Source organism: Somniosus microcephalus, chromosome 14, assembly GCF_052327205.1.
Source record: "Somniosus microcephalus isolate GS21.2 chromosome 14, FLI_Smic_1.0, whole genome shotgun sequence".
NCBI classification, from domain to species: domain Eukaryota; kingdom Metazoa; phylum Chordata; class Chondrichthyes; order Squaliformes; family Somniosidae; genus Somniosus; species Somniosus microcephalus.
In genome coordinates, this window is record NC_141000.1 from 93,525,413 (window position 1) to 93,547,165 (window position 21,753).

The following is a 21,753-nucleotide window of genomic DNA, read 5'->3' on the forward strand; positions in this document are numbered from 1 at the left end:
GTACTTAATTTGCTGTAAAACGCTTTGGGACGTCCAGTGGTCGTGAAAGGCGCTATATAAATGCAAGTCTTTCTTTTTGGACAGGTTATTGCTACGCCAGACGGTGCCTTTACTACTAGGTTATCGGGGGAGCTCAAACCTCATTTTTGTTTGGTTGAGTTCATGGACTTATCAAGTTGGTTATGCCACATACAATTCCAGGCCACTTATTTGCTTTTACAGTTAAAAGTTTTAATTACAGTTGAATTCCTGTATGAAATCATGCCATTGTTTGACCCAGAGCTGGGTTTAAACCCCATATTATAATATCAATAATTATTATTTCCACCATCACAACACTGCCCACAGTCCGCGAAAACCGTTATCACGCTGTCACATCTAAAGTAGTTCTCTCCAACACCCTCCATGCTGGTCTCCCAATTTCCACCCTCCATAACTCCACTGCCTGCACCCTGTCCTGCATTATGCCTCACTTTCCCATGCTGACCTGCACTGGCTCCCGTCACTTTCCCAATAGATTGAATTTTTGAGCCTGATCTATAAATTCCTTCATAACCTCACTAGCCTATCTTTACAGTTTTCTCCAGCCTTACAATCCCTCCTGCACCCTCTGGTCCTTTGGCTCTGGCCTTCTTTCCCCCTCCCCTGCCCTAACTTTTGTGGCAGAAACTTCAGGCATTTTGGCCTTAATCTCTGGAATGCTATCCCTAAACTCTTAACCCTCGCTACATCCTTCCTGCCTTTAAAAGCCTTCTCATAACCCATCTCTAACTGAGCTATCTTTTCTCCTAACTCTCCCAAAAATACTCATATGCATGCCTTTTCTCCTCCATGAGGCACCTGAAAATATTTTTCTACATTAAAAGGCACCATTTAAAAGCAAGTAATTATACCAGTTGTGTTCGGATATAGAACCATTACGTATATTTCTGTGTCATTTGCTTTTATGCAATCAAAGCATTCCACATAAGTAAGTGCAATTTTGTGGTAAACTAGTTAAAACTCTTTTTTGGGACTTTTTAAATAAAATAAACAGGTTTTTCATCATAATTGTTTTCTAAGATTAACTTCACAAAATTGCAAATTACAGTATGAGAAAAATCACAGAAAAGAATAGAATTAATCTCTATTACATATTAAAAGTCAATGAATGGGCTCACAGCATTCCATTTCGAAGTGCATTGAAAACCCCTTTGGCAGCCTCGATGGCAAAATCTACCAGCAGTACCAGTTCTTTCTCTAGGTGATGCTGCAAATACAGTTTCCATTGTAAATCCGTCGCTGTGATTTTCTGAAAATCTGCACTTATAGTAATTTAAGTGAATTGTCCTGCAGCTTAAGACACTAGGCACCTAGAGCCTTATACTTCCAGAATATACATACATACATAGAAATAACTACATAAAAACAGACCAGCTGTACAAAAAAGTCACCCAACTCAAAACACCGCTTGAAAAGGTGTGAGTGTCTCTGTCTAGCTGTGCTGCTCCCACCCCACGACTGCCGGATGTCAAAAGTATTCAATTATTGTACAAATATACACAACTATGCACTCAATGTAGCCTCCAGCAAATGCGGTGTTGAGAATATGCACCACTAAAATGTGTCTGAAAATCAATGCCTGATTTTTGTCTGCATTGTTAATGTCTAAATGTTTCTCTGTTCCAAATTCTGTTTATTTGTAATGTTCAGTTTCTTGAAATGAAATTTTTTTTTTAAATGTATATATATATATATATATCCCAACCAGATTTACTGTGACAACTTCATACATGCATGCATGGAAACAGGCCATTCAGCCCAACCAGTCTGTCAGTGTTTTCCCTCCATGCGAGTAAATAGTTCTAATCGCATTTACCCATCCTGCTCCCTTCAACCTTTTTCCTTTCACGTAGAATTTAAGTTTTTAATAAGATACTAAAACAAAATGAAGACTAAAAAATGTCTCCATCAAAATTATATTGTTGGGTTTCCTTTGCATGTTTTTGTCTACAAATGTTTATGTTTGTCAACTTCTCAAAGCAGTAATAACATCATGAAAATTGGAGGAGCTTTCTCCAATACCTCTTTTTATTTGTTGGATGTAGTCATTCTACTGAAGATGTTGTACATTTTGTGTGTGCTTTGTAGCAGTTAATCACTTGCAAAAAAACCTACAAAAAAGTGACTTATTATGGTATAATAATGGACTTTTAACTGCCAGCTAGGTGACTGTCAGCTTGAGCCTCATGGGCGATAGACATTTGAGCTTGACTGCCGTGATAGTGGTAGTGCTTCCCCGGTGTAATTTGTTTTTCTTCCTTGTCTCCAGTTTTCCTTTGCAACTCTTCCTTTCCTAAATACTGTAACTCATACTGCAATAAAGTTCCACAGATACCAGCAATCCTGATAGTAGAATGACTACATTGGATAAGCTGAGTCTAGTCAGTCAGTGAATGTCAGCAGGCTAAGTGATTGTATAAACTATCACATAAGCCCAGTCATAACCTCACAAGCAAGCAATTTCAATAGGGGTCATTAGACAGCAATCAACAGTGAAAAGCTTGTTTGATTTTTATCCCTCTCTAAGTGAGGGATACTGAGGTCAAATATAATGCCCCCAGCTCCCCACTTAACTATTCTGGGTAATACTGACTAACTCAATACAGATGCAATTTTTTTTTAACATATTCTTTTATCCCCCACTAATTTTCTACAGCAGTTTTTCTCTCCTGAAAGATATGGTTCTGTGGGCACTGGTTGTCTGCCAGTTCCTTGACCAAGTGGTTATTATTCAAGTAACACCCTTGCCAGGTTGTTTACTGGGGTGAGAGGCGGAAATCACAGCCAACCTAATCCTATCCTCACTGCCAGTACAAGTTGCTGGATAGCAATTAGATGGATCCTGGATGATTTTCTCACTCAAAACCCTGAAGTAACGAGGCCGATTGCAACACAGCCCTGGCTGAAATCAGCTAACTCACACTGACCAGGGATCAAACCTGGAACCTTCCCAGTATTTATGGCTCAGTTATTCACTGAATAACTTGCTGCCCCACCAGGGAGCTAAACATGCAACTTTTATTACTTTATTATAGTTTTCCTCACAATTATGGTTTATAATCTGTGCATTTGGGTGGGGAGATGTGCATAAGTCAAATTTACATATTTTGTCATCAATGCAACATGAAAATCAGTTATTTCTTGTATCGAAATCAGAATTAAAATTTTTTAAGGATCTTCAATCTTCGTTCACCCACCATCTCTTTTTATGATTATCTGAAGATTTTTCTACAGCTCGATTTGAATTTAAAGTTGACTTTTGCCACCTGGCTCTCTTTTCTGGTTCATTGTTAATTGTCTTCTTGTTCTGGTGACTTTTGGTTCGACTGGAGTATCTCTGTACTATTGGAACTGGTAAAAGTCCTTCATGTTTCCTTTTTGGAACAAACTTGAAAGCTTCTTGCCAGCTACCAGTTTCTTTCACAGTCAACAAAATGCTGATCATTTGGTTCAATGTAAGGTTTTTTGCACCACTATCCCACTTCAAATACTCATCCAAAGGAAGGCGTGCAGTTGCCAACTTCAAACGCTTTGCATTTGCATGGGACAATCCTGTCTGAATTGACTTATCAACAATCGATCCAATGATGTAGATTTTATCATGCTGAAAAGTCTTCAATATGGAAGGTGAATCTGCAGTTAAATACACAAGCTTGTCTTTGGGAAAAATGTCAACATATGACTTTTCTGTTACAGTTATCAAGAGTCTATCCCAGGCATCACCATAACGTTTCAAAAGCTCCTTATGATATGCTCCCTCTGGGCTAAGGTTACAGAAATGTAAGTGAAATGGGTCCAAAGATCTTCTGTTCCACCCCTCACACTCCAGTAGTTGAGAGACAGTATTCTCCATTTCTCGACGGGCCATGTAGCTTTCATAGCTCATATCAAATACCAGTGGCTGACCAAACGTCATAGACTGGGCTGCCCTCCAATTGTACATTGTGTCGAAAGACCGTTGCCAGAATTGTAAGAGAAAAGTATTCTTTAATGCAACTCCTTCCTCACTTTCCCTTTCCTTCTGCAGAAGCTTTGCTCCTTCTTGCTTTAATTTTTGCTTTTCCTTCGTGGCTTTCTTTTTGCCTTCTTTGATTGCTAGGTACTTAAGATATTTTTTCTTGGCAGATTTGGAAGGTAGTTCTTGAACTATACTCAGCTGTTCATCGGTTATGTTCTCTGGCACGGCTTTCCCAGCTAGTTGCCACATTTGAACCAATTCCCTTGTGGCAGCAAGGAATGAGTCCCCAAGATCTTCAGAGGGGAGTGGTTTGGGCGCTTCAGTTGCGTTTTCTCTCATGACTGTCTTCCAAATATCTAAATCTAGTTTATCAGGGCTGACTTTTGTTTCTTCATTCTTTAGACGTGGCGTCAAAATCAGTGTCCTGCAGTGTGGCGTAAATTGGCACCTGGCCAAACCCACTTTATTCTTCACCTGAGTCTTTATTTGAAGAGTGGAGTGCCTACCAAAGCTTTGCAAGAGATGGGCAACGTGGAGCCACATATTATACTCAAATAACAAATTCCTGAAATCCAAATAATCTCCAACAATGTTCGAAGAAATCCAAGGGTAATGTTTGATCCTGTAATTAGATAAAAGTATTATGAGGATTATGAAAGATTTTTCCAAATTAAATGTTATCAAATGCTTGCTAAATCTGTTTGGGCTGAAACACAGAGCTCTCCATATCCTCAAAACCCTGGATGTGTAAAACAACATAGCTTGTTAGCCTTTTGTTCCATGGGCACTGCCAAAATTCTGACTGCACACTCTATATTCAACTTGTGATTTCCCTCACAACTGGTAGCACATCTGAATTGTGGCACAGCAGAACACCGTAATTGCTTTAACTTTAAATGTTTATCCTTTTGATGGCAGGGCTTCACACAAGTTGTTTTTATATTTATAGCCAGTGCTCATTATACCTGTTGTGAAATCAGCTCTTCCAGGTGATTTCTGATAGTTGATTGGCTGAGTGTGAAAAAATGGAATAGCAAACTCAGTAATCTGACATTTATCTTAGTCCAATAAAATAAAAGGAAAAATTTGGTTGTTGCAGTGATTCCTGAGGGACGCATGACAAATGGAGTTTGCCACTTTTTCCATTTCCATTTTTGGCAAGCGGGAACAGGGCTGGTTCACAACTGAAAATCCAGTACCAAAGATTTGCTCCATGTTGATAGTCTCAAGTTTTGTTTGAGTTACCTTTGAAAGGGCAGGGGAAAAACTATGACAAACCTTTCCTTGAGAGATTAATTGTGTGAAGTAATCTGTACAAAAAAAAAAAGTAAATTGTACATAGACTGTAGAAGATGATGATGGCCAAAATGAGCTTTTCTAGTTTCATGCTTTCTTATGTAGATTATTTTATCCATTATTTTGTCATATTTTAAAAATATATACTTTTTGGACTTCAAAAATAACAGAATAAAACCATCAAAATGCAACCACTTTGCACAATCATTATTCCACAGTTTGCAAGAGTTTTGTCCATTTTTTCCTTGCCAGTTTGACTTCTCAGCCCTCCCTCCCTGAAGGCATTGATTTATTGCTGAAGGTACAGTTCCACGAGTACTGGTTGTTCTCTGGTATCTCACCATTATTTATGTGTGAGCCTCGACAGTGAGCATCAGCAGTTGAGCCAAATCCTGTCTTTGCCAAACATCCACTCATGCATACATCCAACAGGAATCTCTAGACAGTAATCAAGAGCATGAAATCCAGCTGATTTTCTCTTCCTAACCATGGGACATTGAAGCCAGCCGTAGCACTCCCATCACATCCTCAGCTAACTCTGCACAATCTAAGGATCAACCCAGGTCCTTCCCTGACCTGTATGGTTCTGCTACTCACTGCATAAACTCATCGAACCAGCAGAGGAACCCCCATTTATGTGTAATAAATCTGAACAGAATTGTATAGAAATTTTACTATATGTAGTATTTAAACACCTCATCCAGTAAGATCTAAATGTATATAGATGAACTAAATAGTTTTGTTGCAAGTTAAGGTTAAACTGAGCACAGGAATCATTTCTACCAAGTACACTTTCTTCACCCCTCCCAATTTTCTTCACTCCTCTCTTGGAGAGACTAACTTATGCTGGAATATGGTTTAATGGGTGCTGGATGGTAACTCATCCAAATGGACATTCTTCACTGGAGATCAGACAGTAAATGTTGGCAGGATATTCGATCTCCAGAAACATCGTCAGAGTCTGATCCTGTCCTCACCCAACACAGGTGGCCTTTCCGATGGGAGTCACTGGATTGCAGTTAGCTTCAAGAACTTTGGGTGATTTTCTTCTCTCCCCAGCCTATGGGCAGTGAATCCAGTTGTAGCACCTCAACTGCTGGCCAGCTGAGATTAGCGAACTCAGCAGAGACTGGGCATTGAGCTCGATTCTGGAGGTGGTGAGAAGACCAGGAAAGAAAGGCATAGACAATGTTGTACATTCTTATATCAATTAATATTGGTGTAAAATGCTCTACACTGTTTTGCCTTGCTACATAGTCATTTAAATCTTAATTAAATAAATACAAAAGGAATTAATAAGCAGACTACTCAAAAATGGAGATTGCATATTAGGAATAAATAGAACCGCGCTAACCTGTCAGAGAAATGAATGAAGTCTGGGGTGGAAATTCGAATGTAGAATGTGGCAGATAGAATCTTGCCCGGATCCCATTCAGTGAAACTCCAGCCGCCTTCACGCGGAAGGAAGCTCAATGCGCCTGTCCATCCCTTTCCAGCCTCCTTCCACTTCCCCTCTTCACCTTCAAACTGAACACTGCATACATCAAACCGGGCAGATTTTGTTTTTAAATTGAGCACTACTGTTGCAAGTTTCCCCAAATAACTAGTTACCTGTAGAATCCTTTTCATTAGCAATCACTATAATAAAAGCACAGTGCAGCGTTATCATCTGAGTAATCGAATGTTGCACGTGCCTGATTTAATTTTACGCAGAACTTGAGACCTTTCAAGTTGACAATCCTTGTTCACCCGCAAATATTTGTCAGTGCTTAATATATATTTTGTGATACCGTTTATTAATCGAATATAAGTTCATTTAATACGGCAAACTTTGAAGAATCATGTAATCACGTTGTTAATTAAAATGTAGTTTTTTTTGTAGAAGTGTGTTTCAGGGGAATTATTTTGAAGTAGTCCGAGGATTTACATCCGGTTCATCGTTGTCTTTCCCCGCCTAATTTGCTGAGTGAACTTTAGTTGAACTCTTTATTTCAATTAGCCTTTCCTCTTGAAGTTGAGAGAATGAGTTTTTTTTTGCCAAAGTTACAAACTAAGAAAGATGTTGACCACATTATAAAGACCGTGGCGGAGAGGGTGCTGGTTCTGCGTTTTGGCCGCGACCAGGACACGGTCTGTTTACAACTGGATGAAATTGTAAGAACTGTCACGAAACATAACAAGCCTGTTTCACATGTTTATTTTAAAGTAATTATTTTCATCATGTTTCACTGTCACCAGTGAATTATAGTGTCAGCGTGGATCAGAATTCTCGACTCTAAATCATAAGGTTATATACTCTGAGTTGACAGTTCAGTGTAGTTCTGAGGGAGTGTTGAAGATCGTTCGAGTGAGATCGTTTGCCACTTCTAAAGAAAAATGGCCCCATTTCTTAAAATGCTAAAACCACAAAAGACAGATTAAGTGTATCCTGTGCCTGTTTGTATCGTGCTGCAGTGTGCAAAGTGACTGCCTAGAACAGTCAAAGTGTTTGTCTACCTACAACAGTCACTGCATTTCAAAAGTGATTCGTTATGTGTGCAGCTTTGAAGTATTTTGACATGGCAAGACACTTCGAGCTCACTCGCTGACCGACATTGGTTTCCGGTACGGCAACCCCTCAATTTTAAAATTCTCATCTGTAGTGTATGTACCTTTAAGAGGAGAACTACTTTTACAGCTCCTGTATACTGTAGTACCGGCAGTGACCACACCTGTATATATACCCTGAGTAGGGATCTGTACTGTTAGTTTTTAGAATACCCTCATCCAGTAAACACCTGTTGATTGTTCATCTTCAATAAATAGACGGAGACTGCAGAACACCATACCTTAAGATTCACGGATTTAACAGTGGCGACGAGGCCGATTCGAACCTACCTGCAACTCTGCATTTCCTCCCAGGGATTCGCTCCTGGAGGACAGTGGAAGAAAGTCGAGGCCAGAAGCACGGGCGTCGACCACGAACAACCGCCCAGTCATCCAGCAGAGAGTGAGCATCGCAGAGGAGGCTGTTGAGAGCTGGGCTTGGTTCTCCAGTCACGACGATCCAGCGCAACAGGCTGGCAACGGGTACGGCGCAGACCCTTCCCGGACAGCGGCGGCTGGAGCCGACCGATGGCACAGAAAAGGCCGAGCAGCGTCGACGGGGTAAGAGAGAGGGTAAAGCGCACAGGGCGCAGCCGGGGGTTGAAGACCGAGCGGCGTCGACGGAAAACAAAAAGAGAGAGAGGGTAAAGCACAGCTGGGGTTCAGGACCGAGCGGCGGCAACGAGAGAGGCGCGCAGAGCGCAGCCAGTGCTCAAGGGCTGAGCAGCGTCCGCGGAGAAAGAAAGGAAGCGCGGGAGACGCCATTTGAGCCGCAGCGGAGAAGAAGGGAGAGCGCGGGAGATGCCATTTTTGAAGCCGCAGCGGAGAAGGGCGAGCGCGGGAAGAAAGGGAAGCGCGGGAGACGCCATTTTGAGCCAGCGGGGAAGAAGGGAGAGCGCGGGAGACGCCATTTTAGCCAGTCTAACCACACCCAGGGATGCCGAAGAGTGGCAGTGTCACAGCGTTCGACAATGAAGTCGAAGATTGGGCGACATATGTGGAACGCATTGAAGTATACTGCAAGACGAATGAAGTGCCAGATGCCAGGAAAGCACTGATATTGTTGAATTCCATGGGTGCAAAAACGTATGGCTTACTGCGAAACCTAGTAACCCCAGAGAAGCCAGTGGATAAGGATTTTGAAAGCATAGTGGCAATCCTACAGGACCACTTAAACCCCACACCGCTGCTGATAGCAGAAAGATTTAAGTTTCACAAAAGGAACCAGCATAAAGACGAAAGTAATGCTGAGTATTTAACGGAACTGCGCAAGCTATCGAAACACTGCCAGTTTGGAATGGGACTAGCAGATACGTTAAGGGACAAGTTTGTGTGTGGGCTTCAAAGTGAAGGAACCCAGAAACAGCTTTTATCAGAAAAGGATCTTACGCTGGACAAGGCTTTCAGCATAGCAGTATCACACGAAGCAGCCGCATGGGGCGCTGCAGAGATACAACGGAGACCGCAAGAATATGGCACAAATGAAATGTCATATGGAGCAGAGAAGTGTTATCACTGCGGCAGAACAACGCACGACCAGAAGGATTGTTGGTTCAAGGACCAAGTGTGGAAAAGCAGGACACATAGCAAGAGTCTGCAGGTCGGGAAAGAAAACCAGCAGCAAGAAATCTCCACAGGAGAAGTACAAAAAGGTACATAAGGTGACGGAGAGTAGTTCAGACGAACAGAAAAGTGATACAGACTCCGGAAGCAAGGAGCTGGGTTGTCTGAAACTACATAATGTAATCAAAATGGAGGATCACCAAACTATCTGGGTCACGCTCAAGATAGACGGAGTCCAAGTGAAAATGGAATTGGACACAGGATCAGCCCTAACAGTCATAAACCGAAGGGACTACAAGCGGCTATTCTCACATATACCCTTGAGAGATACAGAGATTGTCTTGAAGACGTACACGGGGCAAAAAGTCTACCCCAAAGGAAAAATAAGGGTGAACGTTATATATAACGGCAAGGAAACACCAAAAATGGACCTATATGTATTGCCAGATGGAGGACCACCACTACTAGGACGTGAATGGATCCGGAAGATACAGTTAGATTGGCATTCCATACAGGCACTGACGGTAGAGGCCAAAAAGAATGACGACGTCACACCTGGACGACTCAAAAATGCTAACTGACGCACAAGAAGTGTTCCAGGAGGGACTCAGAACACTAAAAGGCATCACAGCAACGATCAAAATAGAGGAAAATGCAAGCCCTAAGTTTTTTAAGGCCTTATGCGATCCGCCCAGCCGTCGAAGCAGAGCTGGAAGGGTTGGAACGTTCAGGAGTACTGTCCAAAGTGGACTGGAGCGAGTGGGCTACACCCATCGTTCCTGTAATGAAGAGGTCGTTGAGTAATACGCCTGGGGAACCAAAGAAGGTTCGCATCTGTGGGGACTTTAAGGTGACAGTGAACCTAGTCCTTCACACGGTACAATATCCGCTTCCGCGGATTGAAGATATTTTCGCCTCGCTATCTGGAGGAAAACGCTTAACTAAGATTGATCTGGCCCAGGCATACCTGCAAATGGAGGTAGAAGAAGCCTCGAAACAATACCTAACGATCAACACTCACAAAGGTCTCTACCAATACAACGGGCTGGTGTTCGGGGTAGCATCAGCTCCGGCTATTTGGCAAAGGGCAATGGATCAAGTCCTGCAAGGGATTCCAGGGACCCAGTGTTATTTGGCGAAAATGACAGTGATCACCTCGCCAACCTGGAGCAGGTGCTCACTAGATTGAAGGAATATGGGCTACGAGCTAATCGCCACAAATGCGAGTTTTTCCAGAAGCAGATCTCGTATTGTGGCCACGTTATTGATGAAGAGGGGTTACATAAGTCCCCTGAAAAGATTGAGGCAGTAGTCAAGGCTCCAGCACCGGAAAATGTGTCACAACTGAGGTCGTTCCTCGGGCTGGTGAACCACTACCATAAGTTCTTACCAAATTTGTCTACAGTATTACACCCACTGAACACCCGACTGCAAACGGGGGTACCATGGAAGTGGAATGATGAATGTAAACGAGCTTTCCAGAAGTGCAAAGCATTGATCACATCAAAAGAGGTGTTGGCTCATTTCAACCCAGCAGTACCAATTCGGTTGGCGTGTGATGCATCACCCTATGGTATTGGAGCGGTGCTGTCGCACAAATTCCCAGACGGGTTGGAGAGGCCAGTAGCCTTTGCGTCTCGGTCACTAACCTCAGCCGAGCGCAACTATGCCCAGATTGACAGGGAGGCCCTCAGCCTAGTGTGGGGAGTGAAAAAGTTCAACTATTATCTGCACGGGCAGAAGTTCACCTTGCTGACTGACCACCAACCACTTGTCTCCATCTTTTAATCAAAAGAAGGGCGTTCCGGTGATGACTGCGCAACGGCTACAAAGATGGTCCCTTTTTCTAGGGGCGAACCAATATGAAATAGAGTATAAGGGCACGAAACAGCATGGAAACGCTGATGGGCTATCACGCCTGCCACTGCCTACTGCGGAGGAAGTACCAGCAGTGGACCCTGTCGAAATATTTTATTCAACTATAATTGAACGCTTGCCAGTAACTAACGTGGATATAGAGAAGGAGACCCGAAATGATCCGACACTGTCTCGGGTATATGATTTGACGGTGAAGGGATGGCCAACACATGGCGACTCACTGTTGCCAGCATTCTCATCCAGAAGAGAACAGCTGTCAGTATGCTAGGGAACAGTGATGTGTGGATCCCGAGTGGTAATTCCACCTAAGTTAAGGGAGAGAGTGCTCAATGAGCTTCACAAAGGCCAGCTGGGAGGGGTGAAAATGAAAAGCCTTGCTAGGGCGTGTGTGGTGGCCGGGGATCGATCAACAAATCGAGGACCTAACAAAGAGCTGCTCAGGATGCCAGAAGGTCCAAAATGCACCACCACATGCCCCTCTACACCCATGGGAGTGGCCCTCCTCTCCATGGCAACGGGTGCATATTGATTTTGCTGGTCCATTCATGGACTCAATGTTCTTAATAGCAGTGGATGCGCACTCGAAATGGCCTGAGGTGATCAAAATGTCCTCCACCACCACGGAGAAAACGATTGCAGTCCTACGGACCATATTTGCCAGGAACGGCTTGCCAGAGCAGATTTGCTCTGATAACGGACCACAGTTTGTGTCCGAAGAGTTTCGGAAATTTATGAGAAGGAATGGGGTAAGGCATTACACATCCGCCCCGTATCATCCAGCCACAAATGGATTGGCTGAGAGGTTCATACAATCCTTTAAAAAGGCAGTAAGGGCCATGTGCGATGACGACATTCCACTGCAGCATAAGGTGGACAATTTCCTGTTAGCCTACAGAAATGCGACACATGCAGTTACCAACCAGACCCCGGCCATGATGTTCTTTAACGAAAGGTTGAGATCTCGTCTGGATTTGCTCAGACCTAATGTACGAAGAAATGTTGAGAATAAGCAATTCCAGCACATCAATGAGAAGCTGACAAGGAGCTTCAATGTAGGACAACCAGTCTTGGCTCGCGACTCCCGAACAGAGAAATGGCAACCAGGAACGATATGCACACGGCAGGGGCCACTAATGTACACAGTGGATGTTGGGGAGAACATTGTGAGATGCCATGTCGACCAGGTCTTAGCGTCACAGGAACGAGTCAACCCCATGTCTCCCGTACCTGGTGATGAACCCGACATACCGGTAGCATCTACCCCAGAAACAGTAGCATCGGAAGCTGATGAACTAATCGACGACAGGGGGCCAGATCGCCTCCGCACCAAGAGCAAGACACTCAGGAAAGGCGCTATCCAGAAAGGATCAGGAAGCCGCCCCAAAGACTGAATCTATAAATGGACTATTTCAGTTAATGTGCGTGTTAAAAGTGTTAACTGTTAATTGAATGTTATGGTACTGTTAATCTGAAAGGGGAGGAATTGTAGTGTATGTACCTTTAAGAGGAGAACTACTTTTACAGCTCCTGTATACTGTAGTACCGGCAGTGACCACACCTGTATATATACCCTGAGTAGGGATCTGTACTGTTAGTTTTTAGAATACCCTCATCCAGTAAACACCTGTTGATTGTTCATCTGCAGTCTCCGTCTATTTATTGAAGAACACCATACCTTAAGATACACGGATTTAACATCATCCTTGTTTTCAAATCCCTCCATGGCTTCACCTCTCCCTCTCTCTGTCTCCCTATAACCCTCTGAGATCCCTGCGCTCTTCCAATTCTGGCTTCTTGCGCATCCCTCCCTAAACCTCTATATCTCGCTCCTCCTTTTAAGATGCTCCTTAAAACCTACCTCTTTGACCAATCTGCCCCAATATCTCCTTATGTGGCTTAGTGTCAAATTTTGTTTGATAATGCTCCTGTGAAGAGTCTTGGGATGTTTTACTACATTAAAGGCGCAATATAAATGCAAGTTGTTAATGCAAATATTGGGCCATAATTTGCTATAAAAGGGCATCTAACGGTGTTTGCTGTTAGTTAGACTTGCCCTTGCACGTTTAGGTTTTTAAATGTTTTACTATGACACATAAATGAATGTCTACTTGGGCAAGAGTGCTGATGGAACTGTACCTCAGCAAGCAGTCAACACTTTTAGGGAAAGGAGAAAATTGTGGTAAAAAGAACTTTAGTGTTCATGTCATCATGTATCACTGTCACCTGCAACACCCACCACACACCAACTACAACTTACCTAAAAAGGAATAAAACTGATGTAATGAGAGTCGCAGTATACATCATGAAAAATGCTTGGAAAGTGATTCTCGGGGAATTAACCTTTCAAGGCTTGTTCTTGTAATTTGAGATGCCTAAACCCCTCAGTAAATCAGTCCTGGGTATCCATTAGGCAAATTATATATCAAAGTACAGCAGCCTATTGTATACAATCCATATTTATGAATCATTTGGTCAGAAGCACCTGTTATTCCCTCAAGGTACGCTCAGTAAGTGAAGAAGTTCCTGAAAGGCATGCTCTCAAAAAGAGTATATTCCATTTTCGGGGCAATTCCCTTCAATGTTCCCTGAGGCAATTTTCTATAAAATGTTCTGATGACATTTGAAGCTACTTTGTGCTTAAAATGCCTTTGCTGGAATGCCTTGTATCCCTGACTCTGGATACCTTTGTGGTCTGTGCCAATGCCATGAGGGATTGCTGAAGTGTAACTGAAGATGGGAATTATACCACATTTTCCTCACTCTATTAATTCGGCAGATCACCTTAACTCAAAGGTTGGAGGAGGCAACTTGGCTGAGATCTGTAAATTACTGACTAGGAAATGCACAAATGTAAATATCAGCTGAAGTTGGGATTTCAACCTAGGTTTGGTTCACTTTGCAGACTACTAAGCATCCCACCAGACTAATTAAACTTCCATATTTAGATTTATTGTTATAAAAAAAATCATTTTTCTGGTAGGTTACATTTCAAGCTTTTCTACTCATTATTTGCCCCAACCCATTATATTTTAATGTTTAAATCTTTGTCAACATGTTTACAATAATTTTCCTATTGCGGTAAAAGTATCATAGAAACATAGAAGATAGGAGCAGGAGTAGGCCATTCGGCCCCTCGAGCCTGCGCCGCCATTCAATGCGATCATGGCTGATCATCTAAATTCAGTACCCGGTCCCTGCTTTCTCCCCATATCCCTTGATCCCTTCTAGTAAGGTCTTAATATCAAGTTCTCTTTTTTCATCTTTGTTTCACTAGCTTGCAAAGACTGCTGATGATCTGAGTAAAATGGCAGCCATTTACCTGGTGGACGTTGACAGTGTGCCGATATATACTCGCTACTTTGACATCAGCTTCATTCCTTCCACAGTTTTTTTCTTCAATGGCCAACACATGAAAGTGGATTATGGGTAAGATACCTTGCTACAATTAAAATGTGGAGGTGCAATACAATTGCATCTAGTATGTGTGTACTCTTTTTGTTGGGTACGTAAACAAATTTGACTGTAAATTAAACAAACTTCAAATGAAACTTAAACAAATTAAATTAAAATTTGATTGTCCGGGTTGATGATGCACTCCAGTCCCTGCGGCGCCCACCGGTCGCGGAAATATTCAAGCGTGCCGGCGGACACCGCGTGCTCCATCTCCAGGGCCACCCGGGCACGAACATGGCCGCGGAAGAGAGGCAGGCAATCTGGCTGAACGACCCCCTCGACCGCCCGCTGCCTGGACCAATTAATGGCTAGCATGTGTGTACGGTTTCAGTAAACACTGATCCTTGTGTTATTTCTTGTTTAATATTGAATGGGAGGAGCAGTATGTTTAAGAGGAGCTGTTTTTCTCTTTTCCTTGCATCTGTTGGGGGTAGCAATCGATTGAAACTAGGCAAACAATAGCATAGTTTTTTCAACTGAAAACAACTGCTTAAAATCTTTCTAGTTTTTAATTGTTAGCTACTCCTCAATCTATAATTGTGGTAAAGCTCACATTTTACCTTTTTTATCTGCTAAATCACACCACAAATGACCACTTATCCTTGTGTAGTCTTTGGCCCTCAATTCGCCACAATACTTCTGCAGTGGCTGATGTGTTTCACCAATCCCTCTTTTCCACTTTTGATGCCCTCGTCCCCAGGAAAACCTTTACTCTCTCCCATCCCTGTCAATCCCCCTGGTATGGACCCCACCTTTGACCCCTCAAGCCCAAGGGGCGCAGACTTGAGTGTATTTGGCACACAACTGGTTTAACTATCCATCACCAGACCTGGCTGGATCACATCAAGTGCTACTGAGCTGTATCCTCCTCTGCCAAAACCACACACTACTCCAGGATCAGCCTGGAGAGCATAGACAACCCCTGGCTTTTTTTCGCTACTACTTACTGTCTTCTTAAACACCTCTCCCCTCCCCTCCAAACAACACTTGAGGAACTCATGGACTTCTTTATCACTACGATTAAAACCATCTGTTCAGCTGCCTCTGCTGCTTTCTCTGCTCCCACACCCCCATTCTCCTTGCCCACCAAGTCAAACCTCTTCCTGCCCTAGCCCTGAACCCATGTTTTTCTCTAGTTTCTCTCCTATCTCCCCAATGCCCTCTCTAAGCTCATCTTGTTCATGAGACCCACCTCCTGTGCCCTTGACCCTAGTCCCACTACACTGCTGAGCACTCAACCTTCTTCATAGCCCCCCCATGCTAGCTAACATTGTAAATGGTCCCCTCTCCTGAGGTATTGACCCTTGCACTTTCAAAAATAGCGTCTCACCCCTTCAACAACAACTTGTATTTATATAGCGCCTTTAATGTAGTAGAACGTCCCGAGACGCTTCACAGGAGTGTTATAAGACAAAAAATTGACACAAGCCACATAGGAAATTAGTGGGGGAGGGTGTTGTGGGTCTGAAGGAGATTACAGAGATAGGGAGGGGCGAGGCCATGGAGGGATTTGAAAATGAAGGATGAGAATTTTGAAATCAAGGCGTTGCTTAACTGTGAGCAAATTTAGGTCAGCGAGCACAGGGGCGATGGGTGAATGGGACTTGGTGCGAGTTAGGACACGGGCAGCCGAGCTTTGGATGACCTCAAGTTTACGTAGAGTAAAATGTGGGAGGCCAGCCAGGAGTGCGCTGGAATAGTCAAGTCTAGAGGTAACAAAAAACACCCTTGACACCTCTATCTTTGCAAACTACCATCCCATGTTCTTGAGTTTGTTGTCTCTCCCAAATCAGTGCCCGTCTTTCTTACACCTCGATGTTGTACACATCTCTGCAATCAGATTTCTATTCCTGCCACAGCACTGAAACGGCCCGAACCAAAGTCAAAATGACATCATCTGTGATTGTGACCATGGTGGATTATTCCTCCTCGACTACTCTGCAGCATTTGACACGGTCAACCTCACCATTCCTCTCCTACCCCTTTCCTCCATTGCCTTGCTCAGTTGGATTGCCCTTGCTTGGTTCCACTCTTACCTATCCAGTCATAGCCAGAGCATCTCCAGCAATGGTATTTCTTCCCAGCCCTGCAGTGTTGCCCCCAGATCCCCCAAGGACCTGTCCTTGACCCTCATCTACCTGCAGCCCCGCCTTCCATATGTATGCTAATGACACTCAGACCTACTTCTTCAACACCTTTCTCGACCCCTGCACTACCTCTTTGTTGTCAGACTGCTTATCCGATCTCCGGTCTTGATGAGCCACAATTTCTTCCAGGTAAACATTGGGAAGACATTGTCTTCGGATCCCACCAGAAGCTCCGAACCCTTGCTATTGATTCCATCCCCCTCTCTGTCTATTGTCTGAGGCTGAACCAGTCTGTTTACGATCTTGGTGTCCTATTTGACCCCAAGCAGAGCTTCTTGCCCCCATATCCTCTCCAGCACATAGGCTGCCTACTTCCACCTCAAACATTGTCTGCTTCCACCCCTCCCTTAACCCATCTGCTGCTGAAACCCTCATCCAGTCCAGACTTGACTATTCTAATGCTCTGCTGGATGGGCTCGCATTCTCCACCCTCTCGCCTCCCTAAACTTCAGCTCATCCAAAACTCTGCTGCCCATATCCTAACCTACACCCTGCTCACCCATCACCCCTACCACCGTCTCAAATTTACATTTCTCATCCTTGTGTTTAAATCCCTTCATGAGCTTCCCGCTCCTTATCTCCAACCCCTCCACCCTAAATTTCCATTCCTTAATGCATTCGCCCCCACCATTGGCAGCTGTGCCTTCAGCCATCTAGGAATTCTCTCCCTTAAACCCCTCCACCCTTTCACCTGCCTCTCCTCCTTAAAACCCAGGTCTTTGAAGAAGCTTTTGATCACCTTTCCTAATATTTCCTTCTTTGCCTCTGTCCATTTTTGCCTGAATACACCTCTGTGAAATGCTTTGGGATGTTTTTCTATGATAAAGACTCTGTATTCTGTTTTTTAGGTCTCCAGATCATACAAAGTTTGTTGGGTGTTTCAAAACAAAGCAAGACTTCATAGATTTAATTGAAGTAATATTCCGTGGAGCGATGCGTGGAAAGCTAATAGTGCACAGCCCTATTGATCCGAGGAATATTCCAAAGTATGACCTCCTCTATCATGGCATCTAAATGTACTGGCTGTTTCTTGTGCTTTGCAATGATCTCATGGTAAATACTGAAAACAGGATGCAAAATGTTCTCCATTTATTTAAAGAGCTTTGTGATTTTGATTGAATATTTACATAGTCCACACTGTTAATAGACAGGAAACTTCTTGGAAGAGATTTTCAAGAATCATGATGAAAGGATTCAATCTGCAGTTTCTAAGGGATTAATTAAGAAGGGGAAAATACAATATGAGAGTAAGCTTGCAGGGAACATAAAAACTGACTGTAAAAGCTTTTATAGATATGCGAAGAGAAAAAGATTGGTGAAGTCAAGCGTAGGTCCCTTGCAGCCAGAATCAGGGGCATTTAAAATGGGGAACAAAGAAATGGCAGACCAATTAAATACATACTTTGGTTCTGTCTTCACAAAGGAGGACACAAATAACCTCCCAGAAATGTCAGGGAACATAGGGTCTGATGAAAGGGAGGAACTGAAAGAAATCAGTATTTGTAGGGAAATGGTGTTAAGGAAATTGATGGGATTGAAGGCCGATAAATCCCCAGAACCTGATAATCTACATCCTACGGTACTTAAGGAAGTGGCCCTAAATATAGTAGATGCTTTGCTGATCATCTTCCAACATTCGATGGAATCTGGAACAGTACCCATGGATTGGAGGGTAGCTAATCTTACCCCACTATTCAAAAAAGGTGGTAGAGAGAAAACAGGGAATTACAGCCGGTAAGCCTGACCTCGGTAGTGGGGAAAATGCTAGAGTCCATTATAAAAGATGTAATAGCAGAGCACTTGGAAAACAGTGACAGGATCGGATAAAGTCAACATGGATTTACAAAAGGTAAATCGTGCTTGACTAATCTACTGGAATTTTTTGAGGATGTAACTGGTAAAATAGATAAGGGTGAACCAGTGGATGTGGTGTATTTGGACTTTCAGAAGGCCCCGCATAAGAGATTAGTGTGTAAAGTTATGGCACATGAGATTGTGGGCAAGGTATTGACTTGGATAGAGAACTGGTTGGCAGACAGAAAGCAAAGAGTTGGAATAAACGGGTCTTTTTCCGAGTGGCAGGCAGCGACTATTGGGGTACCGCAGGGATCGGTCCTTGGACCCCAGCTATTCACAATATATATTAATGATCTAGACAAGGGAACTATATATAATATCTCCAAATTTGCAGACAACACAAAGCTGGGTGAGCGTGTGTGCTGTGAGGAGGATGCCGAGAAACTCCAGGATGATTTGGACAGGTTGGGTGATTGGGCAGAAGCATAGCAGATGCAATATAACGTGGATAAATGTGAGGTTATCCACTTTGGTGGCAAAAACAGGAAGGCAGATTATTATCTGAATGGCAATAGATTGGGAGAAGTGGAAGTGCAACGAGACCTGGGTGTCCTTGTGCACCAGTCGCTGAAGGTAAGCATGCAGGTGCAGCAGGCAGCTAAGAAGGTAAATGGTATGTTGGCCTTCGTAGCGAGAGGGTTTGAGTACAGGAACAAGGATGTCTTGCTGCAGTTGTACAGGGCCTTGGTGAGACCACACCTTGAGTATTGTGTGCAGTTTTGGTCGCCTTATCTGAGGAAGGATGTTCTTGCCATGGAAGGAGTTCAGCGAAGATTCACCAGGCTGATACCTGGGATGGCAGGAATAACGTATGAGGAGAGATTGGGTCGATTAGGCTTGTACTTGCTGGAGTTTAGAAGAATGAGAGGGGATCTCATTGAAACTTATAAAATTCTGACAGGACTGGACAGACTAGATGCAGGAAGGATGTTCCCGATGGTCGGGGAGTCCAGAACCAGGGGTCACAGTCTAAGGATAAGGGGTAAGCCATTTAGGACAGAAATGAGGAGGAATTTCTTCACCCAGAGAGTGGTGAACCTGTGGAATTCTCTACCACAGAAGGCAGTAGAGGCCAATTCATTAAATATATTCAAGAAGGAATTGGATATATTTCTTAAGGCTAAAGGGATCAAGGGGTATGGGGAGAAAGCAGGGACCGGGTACTGAATTTGGATGATCAGCCATGATCGCATTGGGACCAACGACATAGGTAGGAAGGGGGATGAGGTCCTGCATCAAGAATTTAGGGAGCTAGGTAACAGATTAAAGAGCAGGACCTCAAAGGTTGTAATCTCTGGATTACTCCCAGTGCCACGTGCTAGTGAGTATAGGAATAGGAGGATAGAGCAGATGAATGCGTGGCTAAAGAGTTGGTGTAGCGGGGGAGGGTTTTACTTTCCTGGATCACTGGGCCTGCTTCTGGGGAAGGTGGGACTTGTACAAGTCGGACGGGTTGCACCTGAACCAGAGCGGGACAAATATCCTTGCGGGGAGGTTTGCTAGCACTGTTGGGGGGGGGGGGTTTAAAACTAACTTGGCAGGGGGATGGGATACAGAGGGGAGCTGAAAGGGGGTGATGTGCTGCCAATTATAGAGAAAAAAACAAGTCAGCTTGGTAGACAGGGCAAATATACAAGGGCAAGGCTGGATGGCATCTATTTTAATGCAAGGAGTCTTGCAAATAAGGTGGATGAACTGAAGGTGTTGATAAACACATGGGAGTATGATATTGTTGCTATCACGGAGACATGGTTGAGGGAGGGGCAAGACTGGCAGCTCAATATTCCGGGGTACAGAATCTTCAGGCGAGACAGAGGGGGGGGGTATAAGAGGAGGGGGTGTAGCAATATTAATTAAGGAGTCAATTACTGCAGTAAGGAGGGATGACATATTAGCAGGTTCCTCTAATGAGGCCATATGGGTGGAGCTTAAAAACAAGAAGGGGGCAAGCACTTTGCTGGGAGTGTACTATAGGCCTCCAAACAGTCAGGGGGAGATAGAGGAACAGATATGTAGGCAAATCTCAGAGAAATGTGCAAATAATAGGGTAATAATAATGGGGGATTTCAACTTCCCCAATATTAACTGGGATAGTCAGAGTGTGAAAGGCACAGAGGGTGTAGAATTCTTAAAGTGCATCCAGGAGAGCTTTTTGAGCCAGCATGTAGAAGGTCCTACAAGAGAGGGGGCGGTACTGGACCTAATTCTAGGGAATGTGGCCGGCCAAGTGGAAGAAGTGCTAGTAGGTGAGCACTTTGGTGACAGTGACCATAATATGGTGAGATTTAAGGTGGTCATGGAAAAGGACAGGGATGGGCCGGAAATAAAGGTTCTAAATTGGGGGAAGGCCGATTTTAATAGGATAAGGCAGGATCTGGCCAAAATGGACTGGGATCAGCTACTTGTAGGAAAATCCGCATCGGAGCAATGGGAGGCTTTCAGAAGGGAGATTGAGATCATACAATGGCAACATGTTCCCGTAAAGGTCGAGGGTGGTTCCAAAAACCACAGGGAACCGTGGATGTCAGGGGATATACGAGAATGGATTAGAAAAAAAAAGGAGGGCTTTTGGCAGATACAAAAGGCTAAAGACGGAGGAAGCCCTAGAGGAGTACAAAAAGTGCAGGGGGATACTTAAAAAAAGAAATTAGGAGATCAAGGAGGGGCCATGAAATAACACTGGCGAGCAAAATAAAGGAAAATCCTAAGATGTTTTATAAGTATATTAAGGGTAAGAGGATAACGAGGGGAAAAATAGGGCCCATTAGGGACAAAAGTGGCAATCTGTGTGTGGAGCCGGAAGATGTAGGAGGGGTTCTAAATGAATTTTTTGCATCTGTTTTCACTATGGAGAGGGACGATGTAGACATAGAAATAGGGCGGGGGGACTGTGATATGCTCGAACACATTAACATCGAGAGGGAGGAGGTATTGGCGGTTTTAGCAGGCCTAAAAATGGATAAATCCCCAGGC

General features: G+C 43.7%; 2 protein-coding genes across 3 annotated transcripts; one reads left to right on the forward strand and one right to left on the reverse strand.

The window, feature by feature from the left end:
• Positions 1-48: 48 nt before the first annotated feature.
• Positions 49-7,137, reverse strand: trmt10c (tRNA methyltransferase 10C, mitochondrial RNase P subunit). Its single transcript, XM_086006937.1, has 2 exons — positions 6,651-7,137; positions 49-4,622 (listed from the first exon to the last, which is right to left on the reverse strand). Exons 1-2 carry the CDS (start codon positions 6,923-6,925, stop codon positions 3,221-3,223), a joined length of 1,677 nt encoding a protein of 558 aa, XP_085863063.1. The 5' UTR covers positions 6,926-7,137; the 3' UTR covers positions 49-3,220.
• On the forward strand, positions 4,517-17,995 carry txnl4b (thioredoxin-like 4B). Of its 2 annotated transcripts, none has more exons than XM_086006940.1 (3): positions 4,517-4,609; positions 14,598-14,749; positions 17,772-17,995. In XM_086006940.1, the coding sequence occupies exons 2-3, from the start codon at positions 14,628-14,630 to the stop codon at positions 17,935-17,937; spliced, it is 288 nt and encodes a 95-aa protein (XP_085863066.1). In that variant the 5' UTR covers positions 4,517-4,609; positions 14,598-14,627; the 3' UTR covers positions 17,938-17,995. The 2 variants fall into 2 exon arrangements, with proteins under 2 accessions (XP_085863066.1, XP_085863065.1); XM_086006939.1 differs by lacking the exon at positions 4,517-4,609 and adding an exon at positions 7,216-7,450.
• The last annotated feature ends 3,758 nt before the right edge of the window (positions 17,996-21,753 follow it).